Genomic DNA, 18,398 nt, shown 5'->3' with positions numbered 1-18,398 from the left:
AACAAAATAAAAAAATTAACTCTCTTGATCATATAGACATCTCTATGAAAATCTTTTTTTTTTTCTTCAAACAATCTGTACAAAAGGTCTCTCTTCATAAATTATTTTTTTTTCTTTTTATAATTTAATGGCTGTTTAATATGCGGTGTTTAATTAAATGAGTATTTCTTTATGTACAGAGGTTTTTTCCCAACTCTTTTCCAGACAGAGTATGGCACTTGGTTCAGACATCACTAGCAGCTCACCCACACAGTTGTTAGACACGACTCACTGGTTCAGTCTGAGGCAACACCAACAACTCAAGTAGGATGACTTTATTCGTTGATTTTTTTGAATTTGGTAACAAACCAAAATGTACGGGAAGCTGCTGAGATTCTGTCCGGACTCTGACTACGCAACAACATTTTAGGGAGCACAGATCCAGTAATACCACAACGTTTGAGCTTTTTATTCCTTTCTTTCTGTTTTTCCCTTGGAGAAATTCATCAACTACTGGACTCTATCTGTGAAAGCAGCACTTACTTTTGAAACTATGAAACCAAACGTCTGAACACAGCTAAAACAAGCCTACACACAATATTCCATCAAAAAAGTAAAATATCTACTGGAAGAAAGAGTAATCCTGTTTATCTTCAGCTCCTGAGCCGAGAGAGTTTGGTCTGTGGAGACGAGGAGGCCAGCAAACTCGTCCCAACACAATAGAGAAATAAAACTCTGAGGTAGATAACTGATCAATTTCTGCTGACCAGGTAAAAACACAGTCTTTTGGAAGACAACTTAACGCATTAAATTGTTTACGCTATTATGATTAAAATACAAAAGCTACTAAATAAAAAACAGAGGTTGTTCCATAATGTATAATGCAGATCCTCCTTGTTGTGTAATAATTTCATAGTTTCAAATTGTTTCTCTTCCTTTTTGTATTGCATTTTCTGTAGTGATGTAGTGATTGTGGCACTACTTGGATCCCAATCTTCCTTCATGCTTTTTTGTGTCCATACATCAATAACACTAGAAAACACTAACTGCAAATGTACAAAAAAAGGCACATTCTCCTAACAGCAAACTCGTCCGGCAAAAACAAAAAAACAACAAAACAAAAAAGTTCAAAAGATTACCTAAAATGTAACGGCCGAGAGGAAACCCGCCTGCTTCTCACCTCCTTGCTAGCTCACAGGTCTTTGGTGAAGTGATCAATTAGAAAGTGCCATCTTTTTTGTTTGTTTTTTTTCCTTAAAAAGGAGCTAGTTATCTATGTGTTCGTCTCTCCCTCAGCCTTTCTTGAACCAAAAAAAAAAAACAAAAACAAAAAAACAATAAAAACTCTTGCCACTTTTAGCGTAGTCGGCATGATTTATGCTTGCTAGCTGTTTCACAATCATAAATCTATTTGAATTTAAAAAAAAAAAAAAGAAATAAAAAATGAAAATAAAAACAAATGAAAAACACCCCCGTCCCCCTTCCTATTTCATTTTAGGCTAAACTACAACATCAAGATTTTAAAAAACGCATCTTTGTTAAATTGAATAATTCAGCATAATGTCTAACACATTCAAACACCCAGCCTTCTGATCTTACAAACATTGCATCCTATTAAAATTTCCTCTGGATCAGAAAACATTCAGAAAATGTATTTATTTATTTACTTTTTCCACTCAAAAACTTTTTACCTACTCTAAAAGTACTACTTTTGATTAGTATTCAGCAGAGATCAGTGGGAAAAAAACATCAGTAAAAACACCTAATTGTTTTAGCAGATTTAATTAACTATTCCTAAAAAAGCCCTATGTTGCTCATTTACAAGGCATTTCAGTTTAAAGTATTCTTGCTTACTTAACCTCAATAGTCATCTATACAGCTGTGTGAAACAAATTTAAGGCAAATTGAATAAGACGGATCAAATCTACACCAAAAAACAACAACAAAAAGACGACCACCAAACGAGAAAGGACTTGCAACACTTCACCAGAGAAACACTCACACAGCAAGCACAGAACACCATTTAAAAAAGGTTTGGCTACTTAAATCGAGGAACCAAAAAACTCTATCTCAATACAATATAAAAAAATCAACACAAGTCAAGAAATAAAAAATATTAACAAAAAAAAGAAAAACAAAATCTGTTTTGTCATGCACCTTGTTCTGTCACATGATCCTCTCCACACACAGAGAGAGGCCTTGTGTCAATGTGACAACGCTTGGTAAAAATAAACTTTCTTATTAAAATAAACCTATTTTTTTTTTTTTTTTTTTTTTTTTTTTTTTTTAGAGAATTAGCATCCTTTTTGATGAAAGTAAGCACTTTTTATGCACCTCATAGAACTTATACCAAAAATAGTCTGTTTCAGTTGTTTTTTTTTTTTATTATAAACAAAATTAAATCTTTGTGGAATTTGTGCAAAATATAGAGAAATTCTTAAAGCACAATCTATCAAAAGAAGCCATGATTGTTTCAGTCTTTTCACACTTGCTCTTTTAATTTTTTCTTCTTCTTCTTCTTTGTCTTCTTCAACTGCTTCCTCACCTTGGTAATCACCCAGCTCACGCCTGGAAGACACACGGAGAAGCGCACAATTAAAGAGGCGGCCGACTGACATGACAGTATGTGAGGCTAGCACGTCAAATGACAGGTCTGGAAAGACGTCTTCACAAAGCAAAGCCAGCTCAGCACGGAGCCCCAGGGAGTGAGGCAGCACACCTGGACCTGCCTCATAACTCACGTCCCATCGACTACATACCTCTGTAAGAGCCTACAGTTAAAGGGCCTCATTAAGTAATGACGGGACTGGCAGCACCTACCCGAATGTTACTTGGTTTGCTGATACGTGTAAGGAGAATGATCACTGGACGAATCGACTTGTTGCTGGCCGCTGTTTTCCTAAAAGAACAAAACAGAAATAAAAAAAAAAATAAAATGAAATGAAGAGATAACACCGTTTGCTTTACACCCTTCTATCCCATTGTCAAGTTCTTCTCCCTCCACTTCACGCTTGCAAGTGATTTTCACTTACTAGGCTGCTAGAAAACCCACCTCCGTGTCCTTCTGCACAAGTCCTGCGGTCAGCCTCCACGGTCACCTACATTACGTTCAGCTGGGGTTGTTGCCCGGGCGTAGGTTTATTTTTTGTACATCTTTTTAAATACTAGAAAACACACAGACCTCTGGTCCTCTCGCTTCAGTGCTTTGTGAATAGCAGCAGGTTGCATGCAGTGGATGCTGGGTTATCATTTTTCTTCTTCCTATTATGCAATCTGCTTCACACTTAGCAGATATTGCAGATCTTTGTCTCTCTGCCAAGTCACCCTTGCGACGCAAACCCCGATACCTCTACGGAGGCTGCCATTAGCAGGTTGCGTGCTACAGATGCTGGGGCTGGTGTTCTTTTTGGTCATGCCATGTAATCGGCTTCTGCAATTAAGAATTATTGTACTAGGATGTTGTACCGTGTTAGCCATTTATGGATGTAGTGAGAAGTCAGGAAAAATGACACCTCTTATTGGCTAACCAGAAAGATTACAATATACAAGATTTCGAGGCAACTTGGACCCCTTCTTCAGCCAAGACATAAACGTTTTACTTACCTGAAGAAGGGGCCTGAGTTGCCTCGAAAGCTTGTATGTTGTAATCTTTCTGGTCAGACAATAAAAGGTGTCACTGAATTATTTTACGAAAGACACAAACCCAGATAACTGTGTGGAGATAACCTCTGGCCACATTTTTGCTTCACCAGCACTTACCACATCTTACACAAATGATCAAGGTTCTGCTCCCAGTGGTTTGCATCATCATGTGACAGATGGACACCACCACTAGTATTTTATATAGACAATTTTGTGTAAGATGTTAGGAGTTCCGGTTTTGTTTTGTCTTCATTTACTTTATGATTTTATTTGACATTGTATTAATGAATTATTTTGCATTTCTGAATTTTACATGTAGTTTCTTTAGTCATCTGCCCTGTCTCCTTGCTATAGAACCTAAGGAGGCAGGGCCACTTGATTATGCACCTAGGAAAAGAGCCCTAGCTAGTATTTAAGAGGAGCTTCTGCATTGTGCTCATGTGTTTGATTCCTGCTTATGGACATCTGTTATTTTGTTGGATTCTTTGGTTTTGACTGCCATGCATTGGACCCGCCATGAAAGCAAAAAGGTGCAAGGCCTAAAGGCTTCACCTGCCTGGAAAAGGCCTCACCTCAGTGGGCTTAATTCTCAGCTTAATGGCAGGCCTTAATGGGATGTAGCCCCAAAATATCCTTCAAATTTCTATCAGTATCAGAGCCTCACTAGGGACGAGTACCTATAAACCACAGTTGGTACAAAGGTGGGCTAAAGAAAAAAATCTTTACAAAAGGAAGATTTACTTCAACAATACTAAAAGAATGCAACAAAAGTGCCACAAAGCAAACAAATGCATTAAAGGAGTTGTCTAAAAGGCAATCCACAGTGAACAAGTCCCAAAAAAAACAATTCAGTAATCAGACTCCTAAGACAGAGCAAAATAAAAAAGAAAAACAGACAATCCATCCATAAACAACATACTCACAATTCACAATAACCAATGACTCCCATCAATCTGCCATCTCCACCGCCTTTATGGGGCTGGGGGCGGCGCCTAAATGTAGGTGGCCCCGCCCACAAAGCACATGGAACAAAGCCACATTTAAAGACACAGTACACCCATTCATAAAACAATAAAAATAATATGAAGGCATGAAAAATGATAATTCAAAATAAACAAAAACTATAACAAAACATAAAACACACGTTGCTTCATCTCAATACAGGACACTGACCCCCGTCTTGATCCCACCTGAACACATTTTCTATGCTCTATGCACTGCTCTGATTTTCAGGAATGTATTTATTTAACAATATTTTAGCAAAAAATGCATGTGTTCTGCCCATTGTACGCAAACAACTGCATGAACAGACATGTGGCTTGTGTGACTCGAGTAACAGGCAGGTTTTTATATTGTTTGCTGTGGTCCAGTGTTAGTCACCACAGACCCCTGTTATATATGAAACTTTGTTGTCTTCATTCTCCATTTTCTCAGCCATCGCTACAAACTCCATGGGGTAAGTAACATAAAAAGGTCATTTGTGGGTGGAATATACTATATGGATTTAAATGATCAAACTGACAGAGCCACAGTCACCATTAGGGAGAACACCTCAGGCGCCTTTCAGGCCGTGATGACCAAAACACAGACTCCCGCCCTCACACAGGGAAAATGAACAATTGTCACTTCATTCAACATGCGTATTCCTTTAAAGCTTCTGACGTTTAGGCAAACCCTATTTTTGCTCTTTTTCCTGCCTTGCCTTCTTGTTATTTCCTTTCTCTTTAAATAAATTCTTTAAATGTTACGGAACTTGGCTTTTGTTGTCCTTTGGGATCAAAGGTTTCACAACTTCCCTTATACTTAACTGTGAACTTCCAAAACTTTAAAATGCTTCAATCCCATTTTTAGGCCAGTGCAGGCAGCAAGCCTGCCACTAGATTTTGGGGTCAGGCTGCTATGGGTGACCTATGGGTGGGCCCAGGTTTGAAATATATCTGCTCCCCTTTTTGTGGTTAGTTGTGGCAGAAATTCTCCACAATCTAATGACAGCGCTAGTCCAGCTCATGGTGACCATGATAGTAGAACAGCACCCCTTATAGCACTGATTTAATTTCCAGTTTTCCTAATTGTGGACTGAAAATGAATCTCTGCAACTTTTTGCCAAATTTATGCTAGGATGTTTTGTGCAGGGTGTGGCACTCGGATGTGATGACTTTTGGGGTGTTGTGAGAAGTCAGTGAATCGGCTCAGGGTATATACAGTGCTGTGCAGTAGTAGTAGCCATGGACAACTGGCTGGTGTCTCATCAGTGTTTGCCGTTATGGCATACGTTAAACCTAAATGTCTAACTAAGGTGTAAACAAGATTTCGCATTAGGTTTAATGTGTCTTGGCGAGGAAAATTTCTGCTTGTAATGCTGCATTAAATAGGCACGATTAATTCTAATCTACAGCTAGTGTGTTTGTTGGACTGACAAGATCTAGAAGAACATCAGAAAATATTAAAAGGCTGAGACTGGCTGTAAGGTGGAGCCCTCGGCATTCAGCACGAGGTCAGTCGGCAGCATTAAACATTACAGACCTGTAAACAGATGTCATTGATTATTCATTTTTTGACATTATTCCTTTTCTAACTCAATTCAACTCTCCATACCATCCAATCAAAAACTGCCACATGCTTGTGCACAACCGTCATATTAGTATAGTATGGCTCAGCACTTTCGCATTTAATGCACTGTTTTATTTATGGTTATTGGTTAGTTGAGATTATGGCTGCCGCGTGTCAGCTCTCTCTCGTTTCTATTCATGCTAGTGCTGTCACTACCGCGGTCAGTCGATATCTGTGCATGCAAGTCAATGTTTCAAAATCCGCGTGTGCGGGCATTTGAATAAGATGGCAATGCCAGCAAACCTTTCCGTTCTTCTCCAGAGCGCTTGTACATGTCGAGAGACTTGCGTCAGAATTTTTGAATCCATGTGGCCAAATTAAACATGATGTAAGCCTATTCAGTCTAGTCACTCTATTTGGATTATGTAATGGAAACACGAACACCATAAATACATCTGTATGTTTATTTTGTAAAACTTCCAATTTGTCACATGAATCACTCATTTGATTCTGTTTGTTTTTAAAGCCAGTTGTAACTTGATTGTAGGTGTCAGGAGTGCAGGCCCTTTAAAAAGCGAGGATTTTTTGAGGGTTTGTTTGTCTACCCATGGATTACATTTAAGACGCTTGGCTTGGTCTATAAAAAGGCCTACTTTTCTTTCAAGTTATGCAGTTCATCAGAACTCCACTAAGAATTTACCTGTCCAGATGATGGGTGGAGAAGATGGTGTGGCTACGTAAAGCCATGCTACAGTTACAGGGTCACATGAGGATATTCGCAGCAGATGAGTCCTAGGGATACGGGACTTTGTGGCTCCAAAGTTAACTGATAGTGGAAGACGTCAGAAGGATTCTACAGACTAATTCATACTGGAGGGAAAAAGCCAAGGTGGACGTGCTGAATGAATAGACTGTTCAAGGCCTATTGTTATGCTGGGCTGAGGCAGGGCAAAAGGGAGAGTGACCAGGGTCAGGACACCCACCGCGACCCTGTTCAGGACTAAGTGGGTTAGAAAATGACTGACTGACTGATTAGGGTCAGAAAATGGACGAGCCAAAATGTGTAGTCAGAAACACGCAAGGCCAAAACCAAACGGAACAAAGTAAAGCCAATGTCACATTATGTGGCTTCTTGTCGTAGGGAATATCAGACTTGCCGACTGCAGTTGCTCATCTCTCTGCCAGACCATGTCAGTTTGCACGACTGAATATCACGGGGAACGTCAAGTTTAGTGACTGCGTTAGGACTTTCTAGCACGGTCAAACTCATGACCTTTTGTGACAGCCAATAGCGTGCTGCCTGACGGAGATGGCGCCACATGGAGGTGTGGCAGGTTCAGCTGCAGTCTCTGCCCTTTTGTTTCGTTTTTTTATCCCCATTCTTTTGCGCTACATAAAACATGAGACACCAGACAGACGGGCCTTTATTCTGATTGTGAGGTCTAAAACACCCGCACTCCTTATTCCTCACAACTTCGTTATATACATTGTACTTCCAGAGGAGTATTCATTAACTGTCAGCTGACATGCACACCGAGCCCACTTCTACGACTAAAGACAACGTCTGGGCACGTGTGACTAGACAACTGACCTTCATGGGAAATGAAGGCTACCACTGAAGATCTCTGGGAAAATCTTATGCTGCGAGTCCTCCAGTAACAAACAAGAAAACACAACAATAAACGACATAAACAAAACTATACTGGAACTGACCGGCCCATAAAACGTCTTAATAATTCATAAACCTTAAATAAAACTTACTGAGGGAGAAAAACATTTTTTAACAAACTCAAACCATGGCTCTTTTGGCATATCCAGGATTTCGTAATGGAGTTGTAATGTCTTATGTGTGCTAATTTATTTATGTCAGAATACAGTCTGTTTAAAATGATTACATTCTACCATAGTGATGTGTGAATGTGAACGATCAACTTTAGAGCAGCTGAGCAGCTAACAGATTATTCATGTATTCATATTTTGATGTAGTTTTAAGACATGTAGTTTGTGTGACAAATACCATAACTTTTATTTTACAAAGGTCACCATTATTGAACACACATCAGTCTGTTAACTTCAATGAATTCTAAACAAACAACTAAAATGAAAGAAAAAACCAGCTGTGTATGTTCATACAATGTTTGCCAAGTTAAACATTTGCAGCATTTTCATTTCTGGTTTACCGGACCCCATTATTAGCTCCACGGTAATTAAAGGACGTTTATACAAACTACTAGTTGACCATGTTGACTGCTATTTGAGCATAAATATCGACTACTGAAGGAATACCAATGAAAATCAGTAACCACAGCTTTAGTAAATGCACCTATAATATAAAAGTTTCTTTGGATAAAAGAAGCACCTAAAAATAACTAAATCAAAAACAAACTATAAAAAGCAAATAACTTTAAGGTGCCTGAAAATAAACAGATGAAAGAATCGCTTTAATAACAAAACCTCTGCAGCTCGTCAGGAGCTCATTTGTGTGTAAAAGAAACGTTACTCATCATGTGACAACAAAAAGAAAAAAACAAACATCTTCCCAAAAGACCACTGACGGGTTCCTACTCAGTGGCCACCAGATGGCATCAGGAAGACTGGAAAGCCTCACGTCAAGCCGAGCGAGCGAGCCTCCCACCCGCTATGGTCTCAGATTACTTGAGTTGCCGCATGTGTGGAGCATACTTCACTTGCACTGAGGCGCGACTTCTCCTCTATCACAATCTGATAACACCAAGGGGCAGATGGCAGCACACATCAATGACAACTTTTTTTTTCTTTTTTCAGGGCAGCTAAAAAGTACCAAAGCTACAGACGTCTACTACCGCCTGAAAATGTAGACGTTCTGTTTCTGGTTTGCCCGTCGCATGAAGTGTGCAGTGATCCAAATGGGGGCTTTTTTAACAGGTCTGTGCTCTCTTTATGTGAAGGCACTTTAAATCTCAAACTTGTGCTGTGCACAACATTAACGCAGGAAAGGAAAGACTGACTGCCCAGCCAGCAGCCATCACAGTCGCCTCTTCAACTCTAACGTGACAGTCTGATGGGAACATTCATTTCCAAAGTATACAATGAGATTAATGGAGCTTGAATGCACATTGGCATGAAAAAGTGCAAACTTGAACAGATTTGATACATTTGAGAAACACCGGCCGAGGCCTTGTGGATTTTGTGTGACTAGCATTTCACTGGTTTAACACTAGCAATGGACCTGGGCCTGCTTTCAGACCATTTTCCATGATGTCCCCTAAATGACTTGCGTTTTCTAATTTTAAATCATTCTGAAAAAAAGCCGAGGATGGCATAATAAACCATAGAAAGCTCAGCAGAATATACCATATCCTCCAACACAAACCCGCAGTTAAGCATTTTTAATATTTGTGCTTGGCCATGGAGAGCTGTTCACAGTCTAACCCACTTGAGCTATTAACACATCTTCTTTACCAGTTTTGACCCTTGACTAATGTGGCCCCTCATTCTTTCCCCTTTTTAAAAGACAAAATGTCTGGGCTTTTAAAAGGGAAAAGGATGAGAGGCCACATTAGTCAAGTATCATAACTGGTGAAGAAGGTTCCAGGACCAAGGATGTGGACACAGCGTAGCGATAGTTCTAACATAACGCAGACTCTACAGCAGGCCTAGTCTTCTTAACAAGTCCAAAATGCTAAGGTCAGCCTGTTTGTCACACAAACGAATGGGGCTAAAACCTTGATCTTCATCTTAATTGAAAGCTTATGACCTGATAAGTTGTGGAAGTTCAATAAACTTCAGGTAGTGACAACTTGGTGGTCATGACCTGTGGTCACGTGTTTATAGCATAGTGATCCAAGAAACCAAGTGATAACCACTGTGATGGCAGTAAGAAAAAGAAGAGCAGCGACATCTGTTGAGTGGTAGGCAAATGGCACAAGGTATTAAGTGATGTAGAACAAAAAGGAATAATAGGACATGACGCTGAACTGAACGGACAAGCAAGAAGTAATTCTAAACACTGAGCAATGGCTCATTGTCATTCAAGACAAAGTCCAGGAAAGAGAATGCAAGAGCGAGAAAGAGACAGCAAAGCACTGCGACAATCAAGAACATTGTCAAAACTTCCAACCCAGTAAAAGCTTTGCTTTGACATCCGTATGTCGGTGTTTCTGTAAAGACCACCACTTAGCAAGTTTACATCAGCGCTGAGATCGATGTCAAGCTGTACCTTTTTAATGTTGCTTTAGAGGAGCTGCCAGAAGTAATAAAATACATTACAACTTGTACAGGAACCCTGTCAGTCAGTCCTTTACTAACCCACTTAGTCCTGAACAGGGTTGCTATCCATCGCAAGACAAGCACACACACACACAATAGGGCCAATTAAGAATTGCCAATTCACCTAACCTGCATGTCTTTGGACTATGGGAGGAAGCCAGAGGACTCAGAGGAAATCCACCCAGACATGGGACGAACATGCAAACTCCACACAGTGAAGTCCTGGGACGTGAACCCTGGTCTTCTTAATGCGAGGCAGCAGCAGTACCACTAACTGCACCACCATGCTGCCCTCTACAGGAACTGAAACAAGTAGATATTTAGAAAAGGCAAGACGTATCAGCAGCTCCTTACCTTTAACTTTGCCATTTATTTTAGGACTGTAGGTCCAAGTGTTTCACTAGCAAATAATCACCATGGACTTTTTACCTACTCATTTTTTGTTGGGGAGCATGAAGTATTCTTTCAAGATGGGTGTTACAGTGCACTGCATTCACTTTAGTTTTCACTTCATACTGGTGGAGCTGTTAGGCTTGAAATTTACGGGGAAAATTGTGGGTAATTTATGGCTGGAGACATCTTGCTTCCAACAACCACTTTAATGGCACGTGGTCCTTTTAATGTTCATTACCTGGTGGCTTTGCAGGGTACAAGTCCAAAGTTGAAAAGTCCAGGCCAACAGAGAATATATAGGGGTCCTACTCAGATATACAGTCAGGTCCATAAGTATTTGCACATTGACACAATTTTCATACATTTGGCTCGGTACGCCAGCACAATGGATTTGAAACAAAGCAATAATTATGTGATTGAAGTGTAGACTTTCAGCTTTAATTGAAGGTGTTTAACAAAAAATATCATATGACCCGTTTAGAAAAGACATACATATTCATATATGGCCCCCCTATTTTCAGGGGCTAAAAAGTATTTGGAAAAAAATAACATAATCATAAATATAATGATCACTTCCAATGACTACCTGAAGTCTGGAACCCCTGGCCATCTCCAAGTGCTCCTAGTGATGCTTTGCCAGGCCTTTCCTGCGGTTGTCTTTGGTTGCTGCTTGTTTTTTGGACTTTCTGCCATCAGTTTTGTCTTCAGCAAGTGAACTGCATGTCTAATTGGGTTAAGGTCAGTTGATTGACTTGGCCATTGAAGAATATTCCTTCCACGTCTTTGCTTTGAAAAGCACTTGGTTTGCTTAAGCAGTATGTTTTGGCTCTTTGTCCATCTGTACTATGAAACGTTATCCTATCAGTTTTTGCAGCATTTGGTTTCTTCTGCCAGAGGTCATATCATCTATAAACACCAGTCACTGACTTCCATTCACAGCCAGGCTTGCCCATGCCATAAAACTGCCTCCACCATTTTTCTAGATGAGGCGGTATGCATCGGATCATGAGCCATTCCTTTTCTTCTCCATATTCTTCTCTGTCTATCATTCTGGTATATATTGATGTTAGTTTCCTTTGCTCAAAGAAAATTGTTCCAGAACTGGACAGGCTTTTAAAAAAACGTTTTCTGAGAAAGTCTAATCTGTCCTTCCAATGCTTGAGGATTACCGGTAGTTTGCACCTTGTGGTAAACCCTCTATCTTTACATTCATGAAGTCTTCTCTTGATTGTGGACTTTGGCAGTGATAGGTCTACCTACTGGAGAGTGTTCTTGGTTTGGCTAAATGTTGTGAAGGGGTTCGTCTTTACCAAGGAAAGAATTTTGCAGCCATCCGGCACAGTTGTCTTCTCGATTGTCCAGGCCACCTGGAGTTGTTGAGCTCACCGGTGTGTTCCTTCTTTTTAAGAACATACCAAATGGTTGTTTTTACCACTCCTGTTGTTTCTCCTATCTCTCTGAAGGGTTTGTGTTGTTTTCTTGGCCTAATGATGGATTGTTTTTTACTTGCATGGACAACTCTGCAGGACCTCATATTGAGACTTTTCAACCTGTCTATGGAACAGCTTGTCTGTCAAGTGCACATATAACGGCTCATACAATATTTTTGGTAAACCCCTTAAATTAAAGCTGAAAGTCTACACTTCAATCACATAATGATTGCTTTATTTCAAATCCATTGTGGTGGCGTACAGAGCTAAAATTATGAAAACTGTGTCACTGTCCCAACGACTTTTGGGCCTGACTGAGTAAAGAGCGCCTGGTCCTTTATTCCTTCCACCCGGTATTGTGCTTTGTTACTCTCATTATGCCCCATACAGGACTAGTGATAGTGATGCGCTATAAAATGGCTAACCTTGATATTACGTTTTCATTCCATTCAATTGATTTCTTTGACTGAAACGTTTATTCAAAGCAACTTACAAATAACAAATTAACCTTACAATTGTTCCCATATTTCTATGAGTGTATGCTAGCAGTGGTAGCGGTGTAGCCCACTATTCATTGTCTCATTGCCTATTCACTAGACATGCCAGCCCCCACCATGGTAAGGGGTACACAAATACAGTAAACATTTGCCAGTTTTTAAGCTGCATAATTCTACTTGGCATCGAGTCATTCATTCGCTGTCCAAACTCATCCGTCTATCAATCTTTTAAACTTCCCAGTGAGGCTGAAAAATCTTAAAATCTGGTAAACAGTTGTTCAGATCTAGTGCGGACAATGTGGCCATTTTTTTTTAATCAGTACATTCACATAACTTTTTGGATGCTTTTTGGGTTTGACTGTTTTGGTACTTCAATTATTTCTTTTTGTGCTTTCCTGAGGGGTTTCTAGGACTTCATGGTGGCTATTCTGAAGTTTCTGAGTTCGGGGATGTGATTCCAACATTTATTTTGTTCTATCTTGATCCGTTATGAAGCTGCAATTTTCTTTTGTATCTTTTTTGAATATTGTGGCTTTTGCGTCAGCTGTTGCAGAGACAATACAGCAGCAGTCTTTCCTGGGGCAAACCCACTCGCACCCCTGTCAACTAAACATCAGGGCCATCTTAACAGCATTATAGGCCCCCGGGCAAAGCAGTGCATTGCGGCTCCTACCTACACAACCACTCAGCAAGTCACAACATACATAGATTACCATGGGGCCCCCGGGCAACTGCCCAACGTGCCCATGCGTTAAGATGGCCCTGCTCAACACACATGTTGCACTGAGAAAAAGATGTACAAAGAGAGAGAGTCACCTGGCCAGGACTTAAACACAGTGTACTTTTGTACAATTTCTACAATGATACAGCGTAGGAGTTACATATTGGCACAGATGCTAAACACCTTCCTGCTCACCGCACCCGGTCACTTTGTCGTAAAGCTTACCTCGACTTGCACAGAAGTGGTCTGTATGTGTGTATACTGGGGAATGAAGGCTCCCTGCATAGCTGTAGTTGCAGGCATGAACTAGAAAAGAAGAAAAGAGAAGACAGAGTCCTGGTGAGTGACATGAGCTGGCCAATGTTAAGTCACACACATACAGGCGTACTGTTCTTGGTCACACTTGGGAGAAACTGAAACATCACTACTAGAGTAGATAACATACAGTGGATACTCCGAGAGCTGCCCAGAAAATTCTGGAACACTTTTCATTTTAAAAACTTACTTTAGAATTGCTTGAACATACTCATAGGATCACCAGATGGACTTCATACATTTCATACCCAGCTGACAAGAGCATGTATCCTCTTCTCGTACCAGTCTTAAACTTGCAATTTCTGCCCCTTTGGCATCTTTAAAAGGCTCCAAAGAGGTGACAATCTGGGCATGTGTTGTGGAAGGGGATGAACGGTCCACCAAAGTTTTATGATTGCTTTTAAATTTGTGTTACACTACTGAAGAAAGGTTTGAGCAAAGTATTGTCAACTTGAACTTAAACACTTCTTCAAGTGGCCAATCTGAATTAACACTCTGGGCCTAATATCTACCAAAGTCACCACATTTGTATCCCAAAAAACAGTGGCCAAGAGCTTCCCTGCTTGAAGGGTAACCTTAAACTTCTTTTTCTGAGAAGAAGCTGAATGATGCCACTCATTTTGGTTTCTTGTTCAAAGTGATGGATCTATGTTTTATCCCACCAGTTTCAATCTCAGCCTTGTGATGGGCTATTAAATCTGAACCCACCTTTTGTGACCAAAGTTTGGCTTCATGGTACCCAAAATGTGTTCCTCAATAAAACATTGATAATGTTATTCACGCTTCCAGTAGACCCTAGGAGCTGAGCTGCATGCTTTTTAGACATAATCTGCCAGTCCCCTCTGATAACTGGAATGCTACATGATGTATGTTGTGCTACAACACGAGCAATTTCAGAAGGAGTAGACATCATAACAAAGCTATGGTCAAAGCCAGAAAATCAAATACTTTCATTAGGTAAGAATCATGCTCAGAATAACAGAGCAAGAGATCACAAACCAAAAAGATGCTTAAAAGTATCTTCCGCAAAAAGGTTATGATAGCCGCAACTTCAGACGAGGAAAGGTCATCACAGGAGACGACCACAGCCCCGGCAACAAAATGACTTCATTCTGTACTAGAACAAAATGACACCGAAAATGTCACAAAATAATTTGAATAAATTCCAGTGTTTTTACGATTTAAAAACAGATGTCATATTTTAATTCCCTATACTTGAAACACCGTATAGGAGCAAAATATTCATGAAAAAGTATTACAGAAAAATTGACAAAAAATGAACAGCAGCTGAGTCACTTGTCTCTGAACCCACAAAGCCCCACACCTGACAGTGCTGTCTGTGGGAGCCATTCTCTCTGTATAGACATTTAGCTGCCTGTGAATGTTCATTTCTGATTCTTTCTCCAGCACAAGAAATGAAATAACAGCCTGTTGTTTAAAACAAATATCACTTCATGATGCCATTTAAATGACGAACTGCACATGCCCTTCAAGCCGATTGCTCTGAAGAGGTGTTGTAGCCATAGAATACATCGTAAACATTTTACTGTTAATTCTGACTGAAGTGCAGAAAGTGTTACAAAATGTTTTGGGCAATCCTCTTATATTTAAAAGAGTTCATATTTAAACCGTCCCAACATGAGTCTACAGCCTGATAATATGGTGACATCGTTCACATTCATTTTTTTCCCCATCTTCCTCTATATACCCATCCTCATCTATGATAGCAGGGCAAAATGAGAAAGCAGTTCCAGCAAAGGATTGCCGAGCCTAATCTCAGTGACAGGGTGAGGAAGGCCCAGGAGTAGCACCAAGAGGAGCCCATCGAGGTGGACTGGGCATGTAGCAAGGTATGCACACTGGCAGAGGACCCAGGGCACGCTGCAGGGATTACATCTCTTAATTGGCCAGGCAGCATCTGGGAATTTCCCCAGAAAAAATGGAGGATAGGGTGGCCTCCAGCTCAGCTTGTTGTCACCATGAGCTTCAATAGGATAAGTGGGTGAAAGTGATATAAATTACTGATAACCATTCGGCTAGGGCTAGTCCAAAAAGTCTGCTGCTTTCCATATAATGGCTGGTAATCAATATCATGAGATGATGCTTCAAGCTCAGCTGGTGGACTCATGGCACCTACAAGGGGCAGTACAGCAGGTGTCCTCAGAGTGGCCTGCCTTGACGGAGTTAGGTCACATCCTTCGCAGATCTAGGACTCCTCTGCCAAAAAGCTTGGCTGCTCCTAACCAGAAAGGTTAAGCCTGAGGACAAACTGTACAGAATGTAGGGGACACAGAAGTGATGTCATTAAGAAATCAAACAGACCCTGCCAGCAAACTTAATAAAATAAAGCTCAGGAGACATGACATCAACTTTAAGAAAAACAAAAAAAACTTGAAGAAGTGCTTACAGTTCCTGTGCTGCCCAGCGAGAGGTGACTCATTTGCTGCGTTAGCGGACTCAGCATCGAGGTGGGCTGTAAAGACATTGTATGGTCCATAGGAGGTGAAATGACAGCTCCCTGGCAGGAGAAGGGACAGAGAAAAAATAAAACATATAAATGAAGTGATGTCAATTTAAAATATATATCTTTTCGTAAGTATTAAAACACATTCAGTATTTGATGGTGGTTTGACCCAGTGTGTTTATCAAGTGTTCCAGTTGAAGGGCGCCGCTCCCTGCAGCAGCTGCACTTCCTGTGGTTTGCACAGAGCACAAGCAGTCACTCCCAGGCCCATGTGTTTACAAGATCTTCCCAGGTGTTCAGTGGCACCCCAGACTCACACTGGAGCAAGTCCAAGTGCCATCTCCAACCTTATTTGTTTCTTTGGTTTGTCAGTGTCCCCTGTCAAGATAGAGCTTGGTCTGAACAGCCCATATTAGTGTTATTAGGACCACCTGTACACCTCTGTATCCATGCAAATACCTAATCAGCCAATCATGTGGCACCAGTGCAATGCATAAAATCCTGCAGGTCCAGGTCAGGAGCTTCAGTTAATGTTCACATCAAACAACAGAATGGGGAAAAATGTGTCCTCACTGATTTCAACCATGGCGTGATTGTTGGTGCCAGCTGGGCTGGTTTGAGAATTTCTGTAACTGCTGATCTCCTGGGATTCACATACAACAGTCTCTGGAGTTCACTCAGAATGCTGCAAAAATATCTAGTGAGCAACACTTCTGCACATGGAAATGCCTTGTTAATGAGAGAGGTCAGAGAAGAATGGCAGAATAGTCATGCAGGCAGAAAAGCTACCATAACTAATATAACCACTCTGCATTACTGTGGTGAACAGAAAAGCATCTCAGTATGAACAGCTCGTCAAACCTTGAGGCAGATGGGCTACAACAGCAGAAGGCCATGTCAGGCTCCATTTCTGTCAGCCGTGAGCGCAAAACTGAGTGTCTACAAGTGGGCACAGGATCAAGACTGCAAAAACGATGAATCTCGATTTCTGCAGAGAAACAATTTGCAGCCAACAATATGAATCCATACACCCAACCTGCCTTGTGTCAACAGTCCAGACTGGTGGTGGTGGTGGTGATGATGATGCTGTAATGGTATGGGGAATCTTTTCTTGACACATTTGGGGCCTTTTAATACCAATCAATCATCGCTTGAGTGCTGCAGGCTGTCTGAATATTGTTACTGACCATGTGCATCCCTTCATGGTCACAAATTACCCATTTCCTAATAGCTGTGTCCAACATGGTAATGCTCCATATCACAAACCAAACTGGTTTCACAAACATGACAATGAGTTCAGTGTTCTTCAGTCACCAGATCGGAGTCCTGCACAACATCTTTGGGATGTGGTAGAATGGGAGATTTGCAGCATGAATCTGCAGAAACTGTGTTATGCAATCATTTCAACATGGACCACAATCTCAAAGGAATGTTTTCAATATCTTGTGGAATCCATGCCATGAAGAACTGAGGCTGTTTGGAGAGCAAAGGGAGGCCCAACCCAGAATTAGTAGAGTGTGACTAAGAACTTGTTCAGTGAGTTTATGTACACAGCATAAACACACACACACTCTTATGTTACAATGACATAATTCTTATGATTGACTGTTCAGTGACCTTATGACTGTCCTGAAGCTCCTGGTTCATGTTGCCAGTCGTCATGTAAGGAGGAGTGAGAAAAGTGGCTTTGCAGGATGGCTGAGGTTTTTAATAATCCTGTTTGCCTTTCTAAGACAGTGAGTGTTGTGAACATCCTGAACAGAAGGCAGCTGGATGCCAGTAATATTCTGTGCCACCTTCACCACCCGCTGCAGTGCTTTACCCGCTTGAGCTGAGCAGGTGCTCATACCACGGAATGGATTCTACTGTATAAAACGTTTGTGAGACGAGATGAGGACATGCGAGCAGCCCTCAGCCATGTGAAGAAGAGTAGAGGTGTTGCTTAGTCTTCTTGGCAAGAGCCAACAAGTGTCATTTTAACTTCAGTTCATTAGAAATGATGAAATCCCCTCTGACGTACATGGCAGTGTGGTCTGCCTCCTAAAATCTATGACTGGCTCCTTGCTCATCTGCAACCTGTGCACACAGCCAGTGGCCAGGGACATGTATTGTACAAGGAGGAAAACAAATGCTGAAACGTGTACAAACACTTTCAACAG

At 40.8% G+C, this 18,398-nt stretch overlaps 1 protein-coding gene across 7 annotated transcripts in view; it reads right to left on the bottom strand.

Annotated features, from left to right (window-relative positions):
• Positions 1–444: 444 nt before the first annotated feature.
• The window catches only part of LOC114655431 (RNA-binding motif, single-stranded-interacting protein 1-like), a 510,690-nt gene continuing 492,736 nt past the window's right edge, over positions 445–18,398 (bottom strand). For all 7 annotated transcript variants that reach the window (XM_028806410.2, XM_051930584.1, XM_028806409.2 and 4 more), the window contains exons 11-14: positions 16,183–16,293; positions 13,686–13,766; positions 2,800–2,878; positions 445–2,547 (exon numbers count right to left, since the gene is read on the bottom strand). In XM_028806410.2, coding sequence (XP_028662243.1) covers positions 2,807–2,878; positions 13,686–13,766; positions 16,183–16,293 — 264 coding nt within the window. In that variant the 3' untranslated portion in view covers positions 445–2,547; positions 2,800–2,806. The remainder of the gene's footprint in view (positions 2,548–2,799; positions 2,879–13,685; positions 13,767–16,182; positions 16,294–18,398) is intronic.

The sequence above is a fragment of the Erpetoichthys calabaricus genome, chromosome 8 (assembly GCF_900747795.2).
Source record: "Erpetoichthys calabaricus chromosome 8, fErpCal1.3, whole genome shotgun sequence".
In the NCBI taxonomy this organism is placed as follows: domain Eukaryota; kingdom Metazoa; phylum Chordata; class Cladistia; order Polypteriformes; family Polypteridae; genus Erpetoichthys; species Erpetoichthys calabaricus.
This window is presented reverse-complemented; position numbering and strand designations above follow the sequence as displayed.